At 31.8% G+C, this 23,589-nt stretch overlaps 1 protein-coding gene across 7 annotated transcripts in view; it reads right to left on the reverse strand.

The window, feature by feature from the left end:
- Positions 1-23,589, reverse strand: part of Csmd3 (CUB and Sushi multiple domains 3) — a 1,151,628-nt gene that overhangs the window by 229,114 nt on the left and 898,925 nt on the right. For all 7 annotated transcript variants that reach the window (XM_046464911.2, XM_058585685.1, XM_058585684.1 and 4 more), the window contains 3 exons: positions 23,226-23,364; positions 19,830-20,017; positions 12,731-12,925 (listed from right to left, as the gene is read on the reverse strand). In XM_046464911.2, coding sequence (XP_046320867.1) covers positions 12,731-12,925; positions 19,830-20,017; positions 23,226-23,364 — 522 coding nt within the window. The remainder of the gene's footprint in view (positions 1-12,730; positions 12,926-19,829; positions 20,018-23,225; positions 23,365-23,589) is intronic.

The following is a 23,589-nucleotide window of genomic DNA, read 5'->3' on the forward strand; positions in this document are numbered from 1 at the left end:
TCTCCCTCCTTTTTAGAACAAAGTAGGTTCTCTATAAATGTCTCTTTGATGGTTAAATGAACTGTGATTGTAAGATCAGAGTAATATAAAATAATGTTCCAGTTAACATATAATACAAATGTTTGATTGAGTTGAAGTTACCCTAGATAAATCACTTAAATTTCATGCAGTATCCAATACATTCTCTCTTGATTTGCTACTCTAATTCACAGTAGCAAATCCATGTTAACATTTTACCAGTCTGAGGCATATCCTCTTTGAGTGATTGAAATCACCCATAGTTTATTGTTTTTAGTATTTTCCTTGTTCTCTGTTTAGTTTTTTTAAAAAATTCTATTTTGAATGAATTTGTATGATTTGATTTGTATAAGTAAAATGCATCCATGATCCAATTAAACTGTATCTATGCTTGTTTTACTCCTAAATTATGCATGCACTGAAACAGTTGATAGATGTGTTAGTTCCAGAGAAATCAGAGCATGAGATGGAATGAGGATTTACGGTTTCTTGTCATCTGAGGAAAATGACTTTCTACTTGTAGTTTGAACAGGGATAAGGATGTGGAATGTAGGAGGAGGAGGACTGAAGACAAGTAAGAACAAAAGGTACATTAGCACTGAGTGAAAGAGAAGACTATCAAACCATTTGTATGGAAGAGATACTACTTGAATGTCTTAGAAACTTTATAATACATGCCACAAACCCTTAAGCTACTTACAATTCTATATCTATCTCTTCACCCATGTAATGTATAATTTATTATCAAATATATACTACATTGAAAATTATTATATAATGTATAAATTATTCTCAGAAAGCAACTGAGGTACTTCTAAAAGTGATAACTTCTTGTAGGTCACAAAAGAGTAATGTGATATATTAAATCAATAATTTACTAGATATGACCTGTGGCTCCTTCAGTTCAAAAGAACTGCTGTACCTTACAAAACTGCTGGTATGCATCTAGTAAATTACTTATGCCCTGATATAACCTGATTTAACGTCACAAATCATAAATCCTAGTAAAGAATGTGTTTGAAAGTTATATCTCCCATGGAGCATTTTTTAAAGACAAAGCCTTTCCTGATCCTTAAACTGTCTGATAGTAAATTGAATGTAGACAGTTATTATTACCAGTATTGATTTTGAGATCAAAATTACTATTCTTTTTCTTCTGTGTTCAAAACCTTGAGCTTAGTGAAAATAACTAAGTATCCAACCATTCCTTTTATGCTCCTGATTATGTCTTCTATGTAAGCATAAGTACTTCATTTTGCTTATCTGCCTTAGATGATAAGCCTCCAATATTATTTTATCATAATGGTAGTTAATACTACTTTAATTTATAAACCATTATACTAAGTATCTTATTTAATTTTCATTTTACTTTGCATTATTTTCAATACATTCATATTTACTTATTTAGAAAAAAATGTAAGAATAATGTTGCTATGAGTTTTCTATCACCTCATTCCCCCCAAAAAAAATAAAAAAAGCAAAATCATTCTCCATTCCTCATGAATTAATTCTGTTATAATTTCACACATTTTGATACTAAAAAATGTCATCATACTCTGGCAATAAATGTCTCATAAAACTTTTCAATGACTCAAGAAGTCAACTTAGTTGTATGTGAGCTTCTACATCTGTCACCTCACTGCTTGCTTGGACTCATTCATTGATTTTGCTGTCTAGGCAGGCATAACCTTCATCCCTCAGTATTTTCTGAGCCAAATCTTCATCAGAGAGCATGGTCTCAGAGAAAGAAAAGTTTATAGTGAAGGGCTGTAAATACCTACATTTGCTGGATAGATCTGTAATAGTGACATATACAAAGTCTGTTAGCAAATAATAAGTTTTGAGTGTGTGATCTATGATACATAGCCATTCATATTTTACTTTATGCTTAAAATTAATATATAATTCTCATTTCATAAAATTCACCTTTTAAAAGCATAAAGCCAAGTGGTATTAGCATACTAACTAGTTATATAACCAACACAGTATCTAATTTCATATCGTTTTCATCATCCCTCAGATAATTCCAGTACCCATGAGCTTTCACTTCATTTCCTTTACTCCCAATACCCTGGTAGTCACTAATCTGTGATTGTTCAATAAACCATCCATGGGAAGGCGATTATTTAAAATGGTTTAAGTTGAATTATTGGTGTTTTGAAACTAAAATTCCTTTAATCACTTAGTTACTTCTTTGAGTCACTGCTCCTTAGTGATGACAGTCTGTTTTTATAATTATTAAAAAACCATTTAAAACAATCGATATGTTAGCATAAAAATGATGTTAGATAAGGAAAAAAAAACCTTGTGTAGTAATTTAACTCCTACTAAATATCAAACATCTTTTCCTCAGGAAAGTCTTCCTTGAATTCCAGAATTATTCAAAAGTCCCTAATATACACCATTTCATCAAATATTTTCATGACAAGGATTACAGTTTGTAATTATGTATTTATTTGTATGGCTCTTTGATCAATACCTGTGTCTCTCTAGTCTACAGGATCTATTAAGTCAAAGTTTCCATGTCTTTTTGCATACCATTTGAACCTCTTATTCTAGAATACTAGTGTCTCAATATAGATTTCCAATAAGTATATGTCAGGTTAGGAAAAATAAAGGTTTTGATTTAAATTCCAGCTTCCTTATTTACTGGTTGAGTACCTTTGGAAGAGGGAGAAATATACACTGGAACTGGAACAGAAATTATCTGTCAGATCAGGTGTATAATATAAGCTTAGGTAAAATGAATTAAAGAACTGTCCTGACCTATTCCAGAATTTTCTTTGTCTTTATAATGAGGCTTTCCTAGGGACTTAGGAAGATGAACTAACCTCATCAATCCCAGGAAGGTACAAAGCTTACAAAAAGTGATAGGAAGAATGTTCACAATCTGCCACCTTTGGGGTTGGGGGATGGATGAAAGAGGTAGAAATGTTTATATGACCCTATTCAGGGCACCACCACACCACAGTAGGAGTAGCTCATGGCTTTTATTTTTCCCTCTTCATTTTCTGTAAGGATCAAGAACAGAGTTCTATACTCCATCCCGGAGGAAGAAGAAGCCACTACTTCCACTCAGCTTTCTCTCAAGGTACAGAGATCACTGCGTGGCTGTTGAGTCATCATGGATGCAGCCTTCTACTTCTTTGCACTCTTTGTCCTTTAGAAGTCCCGGAGAAAACAAGAGCCAACACTACTAGAAAAAGGATGTATAATCTGGCTAAAGTCTTCATATCCTTATAATTCAAGTGTTCTTTTCCTTGTTTTGTGAAATTGATGGGGGAAAAATATCTATATGTTCTCTAAATCCTAACTGAATATTTTTCCTGAATGAATTTTAACATTCCCTTTACTTATCAATAGAAGCCACAAAGGACAGTAGTATTATAAGTAATGGGGAGTTTGTCACCAATATAAACCACAGGTATTTTTAGATTAACATAATAGTTGTAGATGCCTTGAAATATTTTATGCTCATCATTACTGAAAATTGCAGTAGTTATTAGGCCTGCTGCTAGAATTTCCGATTTAATACACTAATTAAGAAGCACATACATCAAACATGTATTTTTTAAATTATAGTTTTCATGTACTTTCTCTAACTAGATCTTTATCTATGAATATAACTGATATCCTTTTTAAGCCTATGTGCTTTTTTTTCTTCACTTAAAAAGTTAATTGTAATAAGAAATCCGTAGGTTTTTCAGTGTGTAGAAAGAGTTTAGAACCCCCTACTATTTATAGTACTCCCAGTCCCAGACCACCTTTATTTCTTTTTGTCATTCTTTTTTCATTCTCGCCAAAGTAATTTTTTAAAGAGATTGTTGTTTTGATCCAAGAAGATCTGGAATGTAATAATTGTGTTGGAGGACCCCTTCATTCTTATTCTTTTTTCTTACTAAGAGAATACATCTGAATAAGAAAGATTCTAAAATTCAGTTTGGAACTTAGGCTTGAGGTCATTTAGAAACACAGCCTAAATATGGTTTGGCTTTATTCACTAATTCTTCTTCCCTCTAATTCACAAGATTTGTGTTTTGAGATTAGGGACCAAATTCTCTTGTTACACAGAGAGCTCTATTTTGTCTTCTCCCAGGCATATCTCCCCCTAAGGAATCTCAGAGTGAATGGTTTGCTGATTGGAGCATAAATGTGAACTGGGGAAATTTTCTTTATTTAACCTAAGGAAAGGAAACAACCTACTTTCTTCCTTAAGAATATCTCCTTGAAAGCATAATAGGCATGACCTTTAGATTTTTAAAAAAATATTTTTTTAGTTGTAGATGGACACAATATCTTTATTTTATTTATTTTATTTTTTTACTGTGCTGCTGGGGATCAACCCAGTGCCTCACATGTGCCAGGCAAGCACTTTACCACTGAGTCACAATCCTAGCCTATGACCTTCTGATTTTATAGTACAAGGTCACCAATTTTTGACCACTGAAACTGTAAACACATATTTCTGAAATTAACTGAAGGTTTTACATGAGGTATGCAGGAGATAAGATACACCAATTTGTCTCCAAGGAAATATGGTAAATTTTAATTTTCCTTTCTGTTACTTTGCTGTACAGTGTGAGATTCTGAACAGTCGTTGAAGTATCTGAAGACTGCCCGGAATATGTATTATTGTATTCTAGATATGTGTATTCAATACTAAAATTGTTTTCTAGGTTTTGTAGAATGAGTTCTACTAGTAGGATTTTTGTTTCACAGCATACTATTTGTCTACCCTTAGATCTCTTGTCTTATTACCTCCATATAATTGAATCTTGCCATGACACAGTCACTGTTACATATTTTACTTTTCTGAGCCAAAAGAAGAGAATCATTGAGATGATTCAGCTTTCTGTATGAATACATTTTTTTTTCAATTTGTCTGTAAAACTGGTGATATATTAGGAAGGTATATTTCAGGTCAGGTCTGCCTTAAATATAGACTACATGGCAGTGGAGAGTTGGGGACATTTTAGTACAATAAGGGATCTTGTGTCATGGTTTAAATAGGAGGCTTAAGACAATGGTTACATGATAATGTGTTTTGAATTATAAATGCTGATTTGCAATCAGATTGCATACTTCTACATTGTATACTCCAGAATCCATAGCAGCAGGAATTTATTTATAACAATGGTAATGATTCTCTAGACTAGCATGCTTGACACCAACTGGAGAGATAATGTATGTAAGAGTGTCTGGAAAATAGCAGGTGCTCAATAACATTAGCTTTCCTTCCTGTTTCCTTTTAAATAATAGTTTTTCCTCTATTACATGAAAATGAAATGTACTTAGGTTTTATTCTGATGCTGCCGTAACTTTTTTTCAATACCAAACACATATACTTTACTATAGAACATGGTTCTGATACATAATCTGTGTATTATATCTGGTGAATTAATTTACTATGTGCTGGTAAAAGGCACACATATTTGATGACACTCAGAATTAATTTACCTCTGGACCTCTGTTTTATGAATCTTTAATTTACATGATTTAATTATATCACACATTTAAATGACATCAAATGCTAAATATCTCAGTATGTTAGACTAATCTCCATATGTATTTATAGTGGAAGAGGTCTCCAGACTTTTTCATATCTCAAAAGATATTTGTATATCTCAAAGACACTTGAAATAAGTATTTTAGGCAAGTCATCCATTTAAATAGAAGATCTGATAATAAAAGCTCAGTTATTTACTTCTTTACATACACAAATAATAAGGTTTTTATTAAAATTACAGGTTATAAGAGTTTGTTAATTACAGAGTATTCTGCAGTGGGAAAGCTATAATTTTAAAATGGACTTTTCATTTTTGGGGTTTTTTTTTTGTTTCAAAGCTTTTCTTTTCAGTTGATAGAATAAGAGTGCTCTCCTCTTAAATGCTTTTATCATTCCACATGTAGTTGGACGGTAAATAGAGAACAGTGCCAGATGACTAGTGGAAGTCTAATCACAGCATATTTGTGTTTATGTAAGTTGAGCAAATTTAGAGGTCATCAGTGGCTGAGTTATTTTTTTTTCCATCATCCATGACTTATATCAGCAAAAATGAAATGAAGGTATTGAAAATAGTATTATAGATTTTCAAAAGAACAGTGCTAGCACAGGCAGAATGTATTTATTAAGGCCTTAGTATTCTGCCCAAAATTGCCTTTGAGATGAAATGTTAAAATGCATTTCAGGTGAAGAATTGTGTCAGATTTTTGTAGCAATTTATGTTAATTCCCATACTTAGTCTGAAGTAGGATGTCAAAAAAATAAGTGGAAAACCTTCAATTTCATCTCTTAATATTATTGATGCCATGCCTCTGTTTGTAAAATATTTAACAAACTGCTGTGGTTTGAATACATCACCCAAATGTCTTAGAAATTTAATCAACAGTGTTGAGAGGAGGAACTTTCATAAAATGATTGGGTCATAAGATATTGCCCTCATCAATAGATTAGTGCTTTTATCATAGTGATAGGTTATTTATTTTAGAAGTGAGTTCCTGATAAAGGATGTGTTCAGACCCTTTACATTCTCCTCTGTCTTTGTCTCTCATGCCCACTTGCCCTTCTGCAGGGAATCATACAGTAAAATGGCCCCTGTCAGATATGGGCTCCTTCACTCTAGAACTACAAAAATTGAATGTGTGAGATATAATATATATATATATATATATATATATATATATATATATATATATATATATATATATATATATCTATCTCAACCTAAAGTATTCTGGTATAATAGTACAAAATGAAGTAAGACACCAATTAAAATATTACTGTGCTCTTACGGTCCATAAATGGAAAAGGCCAGTACACTGTCCTTTACAGAATTTACCAGCCTACATGTAGGGTAGTAACTAAAATAATGTATTCACAATAGGACTGCTAAGCACGTGTGACTTTGAACAAGTAAATGAATGTCTTTCTGTCTTCCTTATTTTGAAATGATAATATTAATAGTTCCCACTTTAGGGAGTTACCCTGAGATATAAAGGCTTTTTGTTACTTGTTAGATGCCCCTCCACTACACCAAAATAGTATTCAATTTTATTGTTAACAATAGACCTTCCTGTCTGTATCTCATTAGATTGTAAGCTCTCTCAGGACAAGGACTATGAAGAATTCATGTTTTAATGCCTAATACTTACAGGAACATAAGTGGTACTTTGGAAAGTGCATGTAAGAAAAAGCAATGAACAAATGTCATATGATCACTTCTTTGGAAACTTTGCAAGCTAGTGGTTCTTTAACAGGCCAAGTATGTTCATTCTTAGGGTCTTATAATTGCCTATCAATTCAATGGTTACTGTATGCTACTGTAATGAAAAGGAGTGATAATATCATATTGCTTCTATAATTTGGCTATTATGAATTATGCTGCTAAGTGTCTGTCAAAAAATAAATGGATAAAGAAAATATGATTGTATATGTGTTTATATATATCACACATATATGCAATTGAATTTACTAAATTATAAAGAAAAATGAAATTATGGATTTACAGGAAAATGGGTGAAACTATAGAACATCATGCAAAGTGAAATAAGCTAATAAACCAACGGTTGTATTAGAGAAAGGTGGTACATGAGAGAGGAGGGAAAGGAAAGGGTAAGTATGGGGGAATGAAAGAAACCAATTTATGCTATGTGCATGAACAAATATGTCACAGAGAATCCCACTATAATGTATAATTTTTAAATATTTTTTTCTAAAAAGAACAATATATTGGTTTTATCTTGATGCTGCCATAACTTTTTTTTCAATACAAAACACATATATTCCTACGGATAGTACTCTTAAATTCTGTGATTTACCTTTTAAAGTTCTGAGGCCCTAAAGTACATGAGCTTTATATACATCAGAGTACACTCTGTCTTAAGGATATGTGGTTGCGATTTTAGATATGGGTATTGATTCCATCCTGGAAACTTTGGGAAAACTGGGGAAGGTAAATAAAAATTTTTGTTTTTATAATAAGAAGGTTAGTGGGCAAAAGCCTGAAGGATGTGAGAGAACTAGCCAGCCAGAGACCTGAGATAAAAATATTCCAAGAGTAGCAGTGTAGAAGCTGTGAATCAGAAATATGACCAGTACATTGAAGAAACATCAAGGAGGTCAGTGTTATTCAAGGAGTGTGGTAAAAGGAGAAGACAGTAAAGACGCTGGGGTTGTATACAGGCAAATAAAATAAAGCTTTGTGGTTTATTATGATTACTGGATTTTGAGTAAATACTGATACAATCTGATGTATATATGTTAAAGATCACTCTTTTGTGTCCACAGGTACTGTATAGAGATCAAAGGAAGGGAAAAAAAACAGTTAGGAGAGAGGCTAAGAGATAAAAGATAGCTGGGTTTTTGAGTGAGGGCTTAGCTGAACCGCTAAATGAAATAAATAAAGAATAGTAAGGAAAAGATGAAGTAGGATGTCAAAAATAAGTGAAAAACCTTCAAGTTCATCTTTTATTCTTGATGTCACGCGTCTGTTTGTAAAATATTCAACAAAATGCTATGGTTTGAATACATCTCCCCCACCAAATGTATGTCTTAGAAATTTAATCAACAGTGTTGAGAGGAGGGACTTTCTTGAAGTGAAAGTATACATGAAATCTGTCACCATTTGTGTTTTATTGCCTTTACCTAATATTGAGTTAAGTTATGGATAAAATGATATGACTTCTACTTTAATCCAGTATATTATTAACAAATAAACAGATTTTCAGCACATACTTTTCCAAGCAAAAAAATAAAATAAAATAAATAATTAGTATTTTCTAATAAATTTTTAAAACTGTAAAATAAAATGTTGTTATAGATATGCTGTGCTGGTATCTTTTAAGAAAAGTGACATTCTCCTGAAATACACTCTAGGGTTCCTCAACACTGAGCAGGACTTATGACAGGATGCAATCATTTTGGATCTGCTTTTGACAAATATAACCTTCTAGTGTCCAACTTGAGCTCTTTAAATATTTTTTTCCAGATTTAAAATGTACACTTAATCCTAAACATTGATAAAAATGTATCTTCAAAAATAGTCAAACTTTGTACATTCTTATGGTCAGTTCAAGTTAACAAATCTTTACAAAGAAGTTTGTATACAGGAATATGTAGCTCGTGACCTCACATAGCTTATGCTTTTCTAGAGTAAAACTAAGAATGGTCAAAGAAAAAGCAAACTGTAGTTGTGTACATAGAGTTTACAGACACTGATCATGTTGCTGTTGACTTTTACATTAAAACATAAATAGTTCAAGGTCCTTGGTTCAATCCCCCAGCACTACAAAAATAAAATAAACAAACAAAGATCTTTCCCTTATTTTGGCATTCAGGATTCACAGTGTAATAGCCACCTCCTTACTTAAGTATTTTAAAGCAAAGCCTACTAATCAGTCAAAATTTCCTGGCCATATTCTTAGAGACCTTATTGGGATTCCTATTGTAGGATAAGATCACAAAAATATGTAGGGGTCCAGCCACCAAAGTCTCAAACATTGATAAAATTAGATAGAGAAATAAACATATCAACAAATGACAAAAGCAATCGCTAAAATAACCAAAAAGAATGTAACTCTGGAATACTGAAGAGAGGAGCTGTGGATGTGATATAATTGTCTTTTACATCATGAAATCAGTAGCTATTATTCAGTTTTATATGTTATGTGTACTCATGATGGGACCATAAATGGCAAATAGAAATTATTAGAAGAATCAGCTTCTAGTGAAACACGGAATAGGAGTGAGGCAGATGACCACTGCATTAAAAATAAAACATTTTGTGTATTTTCTTATAATCATACAAATATTTTATATAGATAAACTGTAAAATTCATCTTAAAATAATTTGTCTTTATGCACAAGAAATTCTTCTGACTCTCTTACACATGTATCAAACACTAATGTTGTCTTTTAAAGTAATAAATTTTTATAGCTGAAAGTCAGCCAGTCCTGTATATAATTACTATGAGGAAAAACAATTAGATATGTATGATGCTGATTAGGAAACTAAATGTATTAAGCTCTACCTATTGTGTGACAATAATAACCACAGAAGCAAGTGCTATAGTTAGTTATTTAATATAATTTCCCAACAATCTTACAAATTACGTAAGTTTAACTCACGATTAGATATACTAAATAAATAATTGAATAAGAGCACAGAGCTGACTCTGGCCTTTTCTTTTTCTTTTTCTTTTTTTTTTCTCCAACTACTGCTTGGGATTAAATATATTTATTTTTAAAACAAATATTTTCCCCCAGTAACACTAGAAATTTATCTTAAGCTTCTTTTTAATGACTTAAGGAATCCATTGAACAAATTTTGTTTAACATCCATAGAATCTTATCATTTTAGTTAAAACTCAAGTGATATCTAGCTTATCTAATGATAAAAAAATTTTCCTAAGAAAGGTTTTTAAGACTGAGCTAATGTGTATATTCAATATATTAACACAGATAAATCATATTTAATTTTTGTTAAAATAACATAAATGCACTTGTTCAACTAAAACATAACACCCAATGTCAAGTGCAGAGCATGTTTCTGGCACTTGGCTGATTCTAGAACTCTACTGAAAAGCACACCTCCAATGTGCTAATATTTCAATATTTGTCAGAAACTAGACTATGTTCTTTGTATGTGTTGTTTACCAACCATAGCTTCACAATAATCTATTAAATAATAACTGATTACAGACATGACTTCAATGAACATTAAATATACTAAATTGGGCGGAATTGAATCTATGACTTTTTTTGTTTTAGGATTATTTATATATGCAGTGGTACATTTATACCAAAATTGACATATGAAATCTATAACTGACCTTTCTACCAATATATAGGCCTACTGGGAAGGAGTAGGATTGTTAAGTAGGCTTATTCTAGTAAATGCACATGAGATTCCTGCTTCTGCCTTTCTCACCTGCCATTGAAAGTCATATACTTAACATTGATCCCAGTGACCAACAACTATCTTGCTGATATGTAGTTTTCTGTATCCTTTAGTGTTTCTTCATCACAACTTTTGATTATTTCACAGGTGGATCTGGGAATTTTTCAAGAAATTTCAAGTGATTACTAATGGCAACTTTTGAAAAATGCTTTCTGAACTTTTGAATGTTTTTTTTGGCTAAAAGCAATTTTTCTTTTGTATGCCTCTAAATTCTAAGACAATATGATCATCCTTTCCCCATATTCCTTAAAACTTAATTCCCTGTTATATGGGGCTGGGGCTGTGGCTCAGTGGCAGAGCGCTTTCCTTGCACATGTGAGGCACTGGGTTCGATTCTCAGCACCACATAAAAAAATGAATAAATGAAATAAAGATATTGCATCCATCTATAACTAAAAAATATATTTTAAAAAACCTTAATTCCCTGTTATCAATGATTTTTCTCTTTAGAAGATTTAAGCCCAATATAGTTATTTCTCTTTTTATTCTCTTTATCTTTTGATAGATTAAACCATGAATGCAAGTTAAGAATTAGAGATAAGAGAAAATGATCTCAGGTTAAATGACACGTAAATCAAAATCATGCAAAAATAATTCTGTGAGTGAATATATTTTACAATTAGGAAAAATTACCATGTATGTCAGATACTTAAAATCCACATTTATAACTATCAAATTAGGGTTATTGTTGATTTTTTACTGAAATTCATTATAAGAAATATATGTTATATCATGACCTAATGCAAAGACACAAAAACACACACGTGAATGTGTGTACACATGTATACATGTGAGTATATGGATATTTTTAGTTATCACTGTATATGCAACTGAAAAAACTTTCACAAAAGATTATTTGTCATTGCCTTGTTCTTTGACTTATAATTTTTCTCTTTTTATTTCATTTTTAATTTAATTTTAATTTTATATGATTCAATTCTATGTCTATTGTAAAAATATTAATTATGACACAATGAATTGATTTTATGACTCACTGCTATTGACCATAATTTGGAAAATCTTCCCAAGATGATATCTCTCTGTCAGTTTTGCACAATGTATTAGGATCATTCAACGGATGAGGGTGTCTGTGGTAAACTTTTACAATGATATCACTGTTTATCTCCTTCCTACAATGTTCTTTTGCACTATATCCATATATAAAGTTATATACAAGTGTATGATTTTTAAATATTGCAGTATTAATTCTCCTTTAGACATCCAGCTCTTAGGAGAAATGTATATTCTTTTATATCCTTATTTCAGATGAAGATTCATCACCAATTCTTGATAATATTTAAGTTACTGAATTTATCTAAATCTATTGAAACTCCAACTTCAGTGTGTTTACTCTTCATTTGTTTGACCAGTATTTTCTGGACACCTAATATTTTAGGCACAGCTCTTAAGTCCTGAAGGTACACAAATGAACACAACAGGAAATAACACCTATGTTCTGAAAGAGCTTGCCTACTGTTAACAGGCACATGGCTTTAGAGACACCTGGTAAAATAAGTACTTTTCTAAAACTATTTTTTGTATTGATTTCAATTTTTAAGTCCTCAATAAAATCTCTTCATTGCCTATATCATGCTTGTAGGTTTATGTGAAGTGGTTGATTTTTTTTTTAAAACAGGTATTTATTTAAACATTTCTTGATTCTTTTTAATAAAAGAAAGAAAGAGAGAAAGAAAGAGGAAAAAAATTGGCTAAAAGCAATTTTCAGCAGGAAAAAAAAAAAGTATGTTTCTTACCATGACAACTGGGTAGAGCTCTGTTCCATCCAGGTCTTCCATCATCTCCCATAATACAGGTGAGTGTCGAATAACCTTGAAGAACATAGCCAGCATCACAGTAATAGGTGACTGTTGATCCTAATTTATAATCCATCCCAAGTCTGGTACCATTCATTATGTTGCCTGGATCAAAGCAGGACTCCCGGAGTTTTGCTGTGAATAGTTTTGATAAGAATTAATTGCTTTAAAATAATATTTTCTATGAAACCTTTAGAATATGTTCATTCCTTTCTCTAAACTGCAAGGGAAGCATCAGCACCTTTTCTATCTCTGAGGGCTCATTGTACAAAGTAGACCTTAAGCATATTTGAAATTCTGATAATTCACATTGATTTGTAAGTAAAATTGTTCAGTTTTTTTTTTCCCCATTAAAATTAGTACCTAAGGGCTGGGGATGTGGCTCAGCAGTAAAGTGTTTGCCTGACACATGTGAGGTGCTGGGTTGGATCCTCAGCACCACATAAAAATAAATAAAATAAAGGTACTATGTCCAACGACAACTAAAAATTATATATATATATATATATATATATATATATATATATATATATAAAAATTCATATCTAAGCTACATAGTTAAACATACATAATTACATGCTATAATCCATACATCAATATTGAAATGAATTACTTTGGGGGAAAAAAGCAGGACTTCCCCTAACATTTGTTTATTTAAATGATCTTCCCCCTTAATAACATATATCTATGCCAAATTACTGAACCTAAAAGTGTATCTGCTGCTTGTATTGCACTTGGTTAATTTCACATTAGGAGGACTGTAAAGGATTCTGTTTCTCTACTCTGCAACTCTTCTTCTTCTTCTTAATTTTTTTTTTTTTTAGAGAGAGAGAGAGAGAGAGAGAGAGAATTTTTTTTATATTTATTTTTTAGTTTTCGGCAGACACAACATCTTTGTTTGTATGTGGTGCTGAGGATCGAAACCGGGCCGCACGCATGCCAGGCGAGCGCGCTACCGCTTGAGCCACATCCCCAGCATCTTCTTATTTCCTCTTGTCATTCCCCACATTTCTATTAGAGGTAGCCCCATTTTAACCTTTACAACCTTTACAAAATTCAATGTATGGTCTTTTTGGATAGATAGTCTATGCAAATACCAGGTATTTTCAAAGCTAGCAGTAACAAATAGAAATACAAAGTCCATTCACAAAAAGGGAACTGTGTACCTAAAAATAAACTAGGGACTTAAGAACATTTAGGAAAAAAAAAAAAAAAAAAATATATATATATATATATATATATAGAGAGAGAGAGAGAGAGAGAAATAGGAAGATTGGTGCATCCATTTTTTGGAATAGGACGTTAATGGGTATGAATGATGCTTGAGATTATTTCCATTTAATTGTTTTTATTATTATTTTAGTATAGATTGCTTAAGAAATAATCAATGTATAATGTAAGGGCCATCACAATAAATTCATAGTACCAAATGTGATTTTCTACATCAGGATTTATCCTGTATTAATGAGAAATCAGGAGATGAGTGCAACTCTGAATCTGAGTCATGGAACAATCAATTTCTTGGTGTTTGGCTAGTAAAAAAACATAATTATAATATACCAAATTTTGACGACTTGCAACAGAAATAATGTATTTCTTCCATTCATAAAAGTTTGCAAAGAGTTTAAGGTTCTTTTATATTCCATGAGAGACCTGGAAGCTACACTTTAGGAAGAGCACTATATATGATTCTCCCAATTTAACTAAAAAAGGAAATGATGGAATTAGACATTTAAATTGTTTTTATAGACTATCAGGGGAATGACAAATGTTTACTTCCTTCCTTTTCTTCTTTCATTCCTTCCTTCCTACAAATAATTAAGAGCTCACTATCTGATCTAATTCACTCTAGAAATTAGCAAATAGTTAAACACAAGATATCCTGACCCTTGTGGAGTTAATAGCCTATTAAGAAAAGAACTTTATTAAATAAATAATTGCAACTCATGAACGTTGCATAAAGGAGCATTCAGGAAACTTCCTGAAGAACAGAAATTAAAGTGAGCATGGAGAGAAAATGAAGAACTGATTAGGTGGCAGGGAGTGGCCTGCAGGAGGGGAGGTAGTGTGCTAGGGTGTGGAAGTTGGATACCCCAATTCCCAAGTTTTAAATCTAAGCTCAATGACTTAATCCTTCCTTAAGCACAAGTATATACATATATACATTCACAAAATTTGCATCCCATATACTATACTCTAAAAATTGCTTCTTGAATCACTTCTCTTTCCATTAGTTCCATATCCACTGAATCAATCAATTGCACACCAAAAATACTGAAATTAAAAAAAATCCAGCAAGGGGCTAAGCAACTCAGTGAGACCCTGTTCCTAAATAAAATACAAAATAGGGCTGGGGATGTGGCTCAGTGGTCGAGTGCCCCTGAGTTCAATCCCCAATACCAAAAAAGAAAAAAAGAACATGCTTTAAGTCAAGGTATATAGTATAAGACAAAAGGGACATGTTTTACTCACTAGGTCTTCTCAGTTTATTTTAGGGATCCACATTTTATCTTGAAAATAAGAGATGTTTTTCTCTTTGTGACAGTTATAAACATCACTACCAATTTATTAGCTTTAAGAAACTAGATATATAAAGGGAAAATATTTCTCAAAATAAGGATACACCATAGCTTAAATGTGTTGGAAACTTAATCCCCAATGGAACAGTGTTGTGAGGTGGGACCTAAGAAAAGGTGATTATGTCATGCTGCCTCTACCTTCATGACTATATTAATGTAGTTGTCATTGGAGTGAGTTAGTTATCTGGATAGTGACAATATTATAGAAGCAACTTTTTTTCCTCCCTTGCTGATGCTCTTGCTCATCTTTTCTGACCCTGATGTCTTCTGTCCTGGAATGATGTAGCAAGAGGGCCTTTGCCAGATGTGGGCATCTTAGTATTAGACTCCCAAGTCTCCATAACTGTAAGAAATAAATGTTCTTTCTGTGTAAATTACCCTGCATTATAGGAGCAAAAAGGACTAAGACAGAAAATAGGGAGACTGATAAGAACAAAAATAGACCTTAGTGAATCTGAATTGAGCCATAAAATTTTTCCACAGACGAGACTTTGAAGATCAGCTCAGATAATTAATTATGTTGAATTTGGTAAGTATGCTGAAAAGAAGTATTTTTTAAAGTAAAAATAAGACCTTGTATGGAATTGTCAGTTGGCATTGGTTTAGTGACTGAGGATGATGAGTAATAGTTACCATGGAAGAGGAAGGAGGCAGAAGTATTTAATGGGGTAAGTATATATTTCTTTCTGCCCATTCTCTTATATTTTTCTTTGTCTTTACCATTAGTGGAAATACTAATTTATATGTGCTTGTGCAACTCATTTGAACAATCTGATCCTCAATTCCATCATCTCAAAAATACTTACAATCCTGTTATAATGGCTTTTTTATTGGATTTTGAAGTGTGCCTGCTTGAGGGAGGACAGAGACAATGCATTAAAATGGGCTATTTACTGTAACCAGAACAGAGAAAGTACATGACAAATAATTACCATTTTTTAAAAGTCATGTTTGTGGCTCTTTTCCTATGATTAAATAAATCATATATTTTTGGAAATAATAATGGTAACTGATCAAGGTGGGAAATAAGAATGGATATTTATTTGGGCAAAGTATGGCAAATAGGTTTTATCTCAAGAGCTCAATTATATTTATACAAGTAATGGAAATCTAGAATGTTATATAAAGGGAGGATGGTGAAGTCATGTTTATTTTCCAAGAGAAAGCTTGCTACTATCTTTAACACCATTTTCCATGAACATCACAGGAAGGTACTTTCCCCATATGTTTTCATCCCAGAGATGTCTAGAATTTTTTTCCAAAATACTAATTAGCAGTAGAACTTACATGTATCTATCTCCACAGACCTACTGTTTCCTTTCTTTGTGTGTTTGATCCTTCCTTCTTTTTTTTTTCTGTTTCTCGATTTCCTTCCTTCCTTCCTTCCTTCCTTCCTTCCTCCCTCCCTCTCTCCCTCCCTCCCTCTTTCTCTCTACAGGTTATATTCATAAACTTTTCATCTTGCCTTATAAGTATCCATCCCTAGGCAAACTTCTCATTTATAAAATGCAAGACAGGAATATAGCTCTCAACTTTTTTACATTTCAAGAATGTTGTTATTCTATAAATTTAATTATGACTTTATTTTAAAAAATTCTTTAAGCTGCTCAAAATCAATCAATCAAGTAATTGTTGGATATTTACTAGGTGTAGGCACTATTCTAGCCATTCTATGTGTAGTAGTGAGTAAACAGATGAGTCCCTTGTTTTTAAGATCCTTGTGGTTTAGTATGTGTGTAGGAGGTTAGTGAAGTGTTGGAAATGAATATTCTATAGCTGGTAAATAATATCTCAAGTTAGTATAACATTTTAGATATGAATGTGAACTCTAGAACCACTCTCAATCAAATTTTAGCTCCTCCATATGACTTTGGGCAAATTACTTAACCTTACTGTGCCAAAAATCCTTCACTTGTGGAAGTAAATTATCTTTGTGTTAATTACTTCAAAGTATGCCTGGACACAATTAGAGCTAAAAAAATAAAAAAAGTTAGCTCTCTATTAACATTACTGTGACCAAGAGCAACCATCATACTTAAAAGTTAAACATTCCATGTGTTCTTTTAAAAATTATCAATAACACAAGGTTAATGACTATCATTGCTTCTATTTAATAGGGCACTGAAGTTTTTATCCAGAGAATTAAATAAGTCAAGAAAAAGAAACAAAGTACATACAGATTATAAAGAAACAGAATTATCAGTACAAGCAATCCAAAAATGCTGCAAAATTCAGTATTCCTTCAATATATCCACAGACTCAATCATTAAAAATTCAATTTAAGCCAGGTGTGGTGGTGCACACCTGTAATCCAAGTGTCTTGGGAAGCTGAGGCAGAAGTATCATGAGTTCAAAGCCAGCCTCAACAATTTATGGAGGCCCTAAGCAACTCAGTGAGACCCTGTCTCATGATGTTAATGAAAAAGTTAAGTAGATTTGTAACATACTAAAAGAAATTACAGAATTCACTATGTCCTATTACTAGCAGCAATCAGAAAATAAAACAATAAAAATTTCACTTGATAACAATGGAAAGTATAAGACATATAGGATTAAAATGATTAAAATTTTATATATTAAAATTATTGAAGAAAACATGCTAAATTGAGAGATTTGCCATTTTAATATTTGAAAATATTACAAATTATTCATGAATTTATTCCCAAATAATTTAGAAAATTAACGCAGTCCCAGTCAAATTACAAGGCCTTTTTCTTACTTTGTTCTATGAGATATGAGACTCACAGAGATCTCAAGTTTTCCACTCATAAGAAATCTACACTATGTCCACATTCTGCAGATACCCTGGTCCTTTCGTGTATTTACAAGTGATAATACAAATATTGGAGGACTTCATGCATCTCTATTTTGCTGCCTTGTGAGTTTTCCCTTTCCCTCAAAAGTCTTCCTTATCTAATGCTATGAGTTCTTAGAAATTTATGCTGAGTCCTCATGATAGTCGTAAAGAAAAATACCCTAGTTGCCACTGCAAATGTAAAAGTTTCAATCATATGTGCAATATTTGATTTCTTTAAAAAAGAATAAAGGATCTGAAGAAAATATGGCACAATGTTAAGGTTTTTCTGGTTGTGTGGTAAATACTTTTTTATTCTACAATATTTTTAGTTATTAAAAATAAAAAGTAGCAAAAATTCAGAAGTATATAATTTTAAAATTCAGTTGATAACTTGAGAAAAATTATCAGTATTCCTTCAATATATCCATGGACTCAATCATTAAAAATTCAATTTAACCCAGGTGTGGTGGTGCACACCTGTAATCCAAGTGTCTTGGGAAGATGAGGCAGAAGGATCATGAGTTCAAAGCCAGCCTCAACAACTTAGGGAGGCCCTAAGAAATTCAGTGAGACCCTGTCTCTAATAAAATACAAAAAAAGGGCTGGGGGTGTGGCTCAGTGATTAAGTGCCCCTAGGTTCAAACCTTGAAGCAAAAAACAAAACAACAACCACCAAAAAGATGTAAATATGTTCCTATAGGCATTAAATATAAAATTTCATAAACTCACTCATTTGTGGAATTTAAAATAGTTTAACTCATTGAAATTGAGAATAGAGTGTTGGTTATCAGAGACTTGGTAGAGTTGGGGTTAGACAGGGATAAGGAAAGAAGAATAAATGGGTATTGAGCTACAGTAAGATAGAATTAAGAAGTTCTGGTGAGCTATTGGATAGTGGGGTGAGTATAGATAATGATAATGTACCATATATTTTAAAAAGGTATTAAAGAATTATTTAGAATGTTCTCACCGTAAAAAATGATAAATATTTGAGATGATAAATATGTTTAACCTGATTTAAATATTACACAAGATATACATGTATTGCAACATTACATAAGAATCCGTAAATATGCACACATTTTATAAATTTACTTATTAATTTAAAAGATTTAAAAAGTAAATTCAAAAATAATACATAAAGTCTGAATTCAAGATAGTATATTTAAGGAAAAGATCCATAGGCATTCTAACATAATTTACTTAAGTACTTGCAGAAACATTATAAAACATTTTAATTATCATTATATTTTCCCCCATTCTGCCTATTGACACATTTAAATATTTGTAACATTTTCTGCAACATAATTGTCCTATACTTTGTTCTCCTTATCACTGACAGTACTCTGAATAAAAGTACTTGAATAAAACTTTAGCTTCCAAAAAATATATTCTTTTGTTCTATAATATATTGTAGCTTTAGCCAACTACTGCATAATAATGATTGTTAATTTTTTTTTGCCTGACACATTTCCTTTAGTAGTAATTAGGGAAATGCTAATTTCCTTCTCACTGATAGCAAAAGTCTATGGTGAGAACTCTTTTATGAGGTGAATTGTACATAGTCTGCATTAAAAATGCAATGGCTAATGCAAAATTACTCTCCTATATAAAATAACCAGAGTTTAAATCATTCATAATAAAATTAAATGTTCATATTTACCTTTGTATTCTAGATGAAATCCAGTGTAACTAACAGATCCATCACTCCGAAAAGCCAAATGCATAGTATTTGAACTGCTTTCTATTCTCTCTGGTAACTTGCTGTCTTGAAAACTTCCAATCAGTGGACTATTACTGTCTGGTCCATCATATATATAGAGAAAGTCATAATTTGGTTCTATGCTAAAACTAAAGAGAGAGAGAGAGAGAGAGAGAGAGAGAGAGAGAGAGAGAGACAGAGACAGAGACAGAAAAAGAGAGAGAGGAAGTAGAATTATTATTATTGCTAGAGTATTAACCATAATAATCATATATTCATATACTCAGTGCCTAAAATGAACAATAGACCATGTCAAAATAATCTAATATTAAAAAATTGGCTTGAAAATAAACACATTGAATATGAATGTCACATCAGCAGGGAAAAAGGAAAACAAAATCTTGATACTTTCAAATATTTCTACATTGTCAATTTATCTAGAGGAGATAGAAGATACTGTAAGGTAGAGAGAGTTTAACTAATGAAAGTTGTAGGATTTAGAGTCAGAAGATGTGAGTTTAAGCCTTGCTTCTGCCCTTCTTAGCTATGTATCCTTAATCAGTTACTATATCAATAAAGTGAATAAGCTATTTTAAATAGCTTTATCCATGTAGTTTACATCATGAAAATACTATTTCAAGGCTCCTATTTCAAGTACTGTACATTGTATTAGCTTTTCATTTTTCTGAAAGTAAATATTTTCTTCTTTTAAAACAATGTAGGAGAAATCACACTGTTTCAAAATTAGATAATGTTGAAAATGATATTTTAGCATGTGAATTATTCAAATCAATATTTTAAATATTGCAGTTTCCATGATAAACTGGTTTTAACCTTCAAAAGCATGAGAATTTTCTTATAATGATCATATTAGTCATATTCATAGAAAGTAGGAGACAAACAATAAATTGATTTATTATCTAACTTTATATTGTGGCAGAGAAACACAGTGAAAAGAAATGGGCTCATCTGAGTCATTAAGAAAAGTCAACAAATTCATGTTTTAAAATGAAAACAGTAAAGCTTGACAATGTTAAACATCCATCAGTAGCAAAACTAATTCAGTATTTTATCATCTTTGTATCTAAAAGAGATTTGTTAGGTGAAACATATTTCCAAATCTATGGAATGTATAGAGGTTAAGTTTATACAGTTTTTCTCATCCTTAACATGTGTGCCTCCATAGGAAAACTAAGTCCAGCCACTCAGTTTACTTGTGCATAAATGGTGGTGAAGAAAGACTGGGATGGAGTACAAGTTATTAACCTTTTTATATATAAATGTTCCTGTAACATGAGGAAATTAGAGAAACTTCACACTATCATATTTTGTTTTAATGTATTCAGTTGCTTCCCAAGTCCAGTGAATTTGTCTTCAAATCTTTCAGTGGAGCTGGGACCTGAATTTTGGTAACTGCTGGTACAAAAATGGCAAAAATCAGAAGATTGGGCCTGATTTCAATTACCCTTATCCTGGGACAAAGCATAATCTTTGAACTTCATCTCTTTCCACATTAAGATTTGATGGTAATTACAACTTCCTTGTCTATCTCAATTTTGGGAGGGACCAATGGAAACAAATGGTTTGTAATTGACACAGAAGTATTTATTATGTTCTGAAGGCTTAAAGCCTATTTAACAATGAAGTACTGAACATTTAAAAAATTTTAGTTTTGTCTTAAATGCTTAAAATATTGATTTATAGCTCCTTTGAAAATGAAAATCGAACAAAAATTATTTTTTCAAGGAAATTTTAACATCTTAGCCATAATATTTTCCCACAACAAGTGGAAGAATAGAACATTCTAATAGTAAATTATATTTTATAAGGCACTTTCATAAATATTAACTTGGTATTTCCAATAATCCTGTGGTATAAGGAAAGGATTATGATTTTAATTTTATCAATGAGTACATAAGTCCTTTCAAAGTCAGTTGTTTCCCTAAGTCACATAATAAATGACAGATGGAAACCAAATTTATGTCATGTGTTTCATTTAATGTAGTCTTCTACTCTTAATTTATTAACTAAAATAATTTCATAAGTAAACTAAGCCTTATGTCAAACATTTTGGTATTTCTAATGTCTATGTTGTCATTTCCTCCACTTAAAAAATAGGGAAAATAATAGTATTTACTCAGGAAGTGGTCTTATAACAGGGTCCTTGCATATAACTAACAATATAATTTTTGTTGCATATATTTCATATATTCATAAATTTGCTAAATTTTTATGACTTCTAATTATCTTTACTGCTTTTTTAAAATCTGGCTTTGATATATTAGAAAATATTGTAAATTTAAGCTTAACATTTTACATAAATATTACTGTTTTAACACACTGGAGGCAGAAAGAGTGGTTGTTTTACCTCTCTGTAGGGTCAACCAACTGGTTATATAAGGAAAATTTCTACTTAGGAAATACTTTTGTTACTATTACCTCACACTTCCATGGAAACCTTTATGTGGCTCTGGGGATCAAGTCCAGGGCCCATGTATGCTCGGTAAGCAAGCAATCCACCATTGAACAAAACCCACGACCCTTTTCATTGAAACATTTAGGAAAGAGGCCACATTCCATGACACAACTGTTGTCTCCATGTGAAGAAGCAGATATTCATTTAAATACGTAACTTATTCAAGGTAACAAAGATGAGTGGCAAGGTTAGAACTCAAACCCAACTGCTTATTTTTCCCAGACAGGTTGCATTCCTTACTATTTCAGTACTAAGCTTACCCTATGATTTTTACTACTACATGACAAATGGAAGTTTGGAACACTCCTATGTAAAGCTCTATCTTGAGATAAGTTCTACCAAGAAGTTATACAGAAATAACCCATAAAAATTTCTTTATCAGTTGGACTTAACAAGACCACAAAAAAGAAAAGTAGTTGGGAATATGTGTCTTTCCAAGCCCAGCAATAGTGCTGCACATGTGGGTTTTAAAATATTTTGAAAGGTTTTGAGTAGTGTAAATATGGAAGAAGAAAATTATTGAAGTGCTGACCTTTAATCTTGAAGTTTAGGAAAAACTGAATTTTTGGATACAGTGATGATAAGTACAGAGATAGAGGAAATGTTATAAAGTGATCAAACTTTTAGTCAGTAAACCTCTTGACCTTCAACATGTTTCCCCAACTAGAAATCTGGTGAAGATTCTCACCCACTGAACTTCAAAACTGCTACACTATTATTTAAGGCTTTGCAAATTGTTAATTACAAAGTATTGGTATTGAGTTTGGAGAAAAATAATAATAAACGTCAAACACAGAAACAAAAAAAAAATCACCTAGTACAAACACTACACTGAAATAACCAAAAAATATTTTTAAATGTAGACCTGTATAAGAACTCACCTGATGAATGCCAAGGAGATAACATAGTCAGAATTGACGGTGATAGTCCAGTCACAGTCCCTGCTATGTGGATATGGATGAGGAAAGTTTGGCGAAAGAATAAAGCCTGAAGATCCTGTTAAATTGCCTCCACAGGGTGCTTTAATTTAAACAAGCAAACAAAATCCCTTAAGAGATTAATAAAATTCATTAGCTATCAATATTTGTGAAAACATTTCTCTAAGAGGGCTTATGAGATTTTGCAGCACAGACCTGACTTTCATGGTACTGGATGCTTGAACATTGCATTTTCTTTCAAGAAAAATCATTAAAATATTGAATATATGGTATGAACATGGATTCATTGAATTAAGCTGATTTTCTG

This window comes from Marmota monax, unplaced genomic scaffold, assembly GCF_021218885.2.
Source record: "Marmota monax isolate L192 unplaced genomic scaffold, Marmota_monax_Labrador192_F-V1.1 WCK01_AAM20220418_F8-fsc00003, whole genome shotgun sequence".
In the NCBI taxonomy this organism is placed as follows: Eukaryota; Metazoa; Chordata; class Mammalia; order Rodentia; family Sciuridae; genus Marmota; species Marmota monax.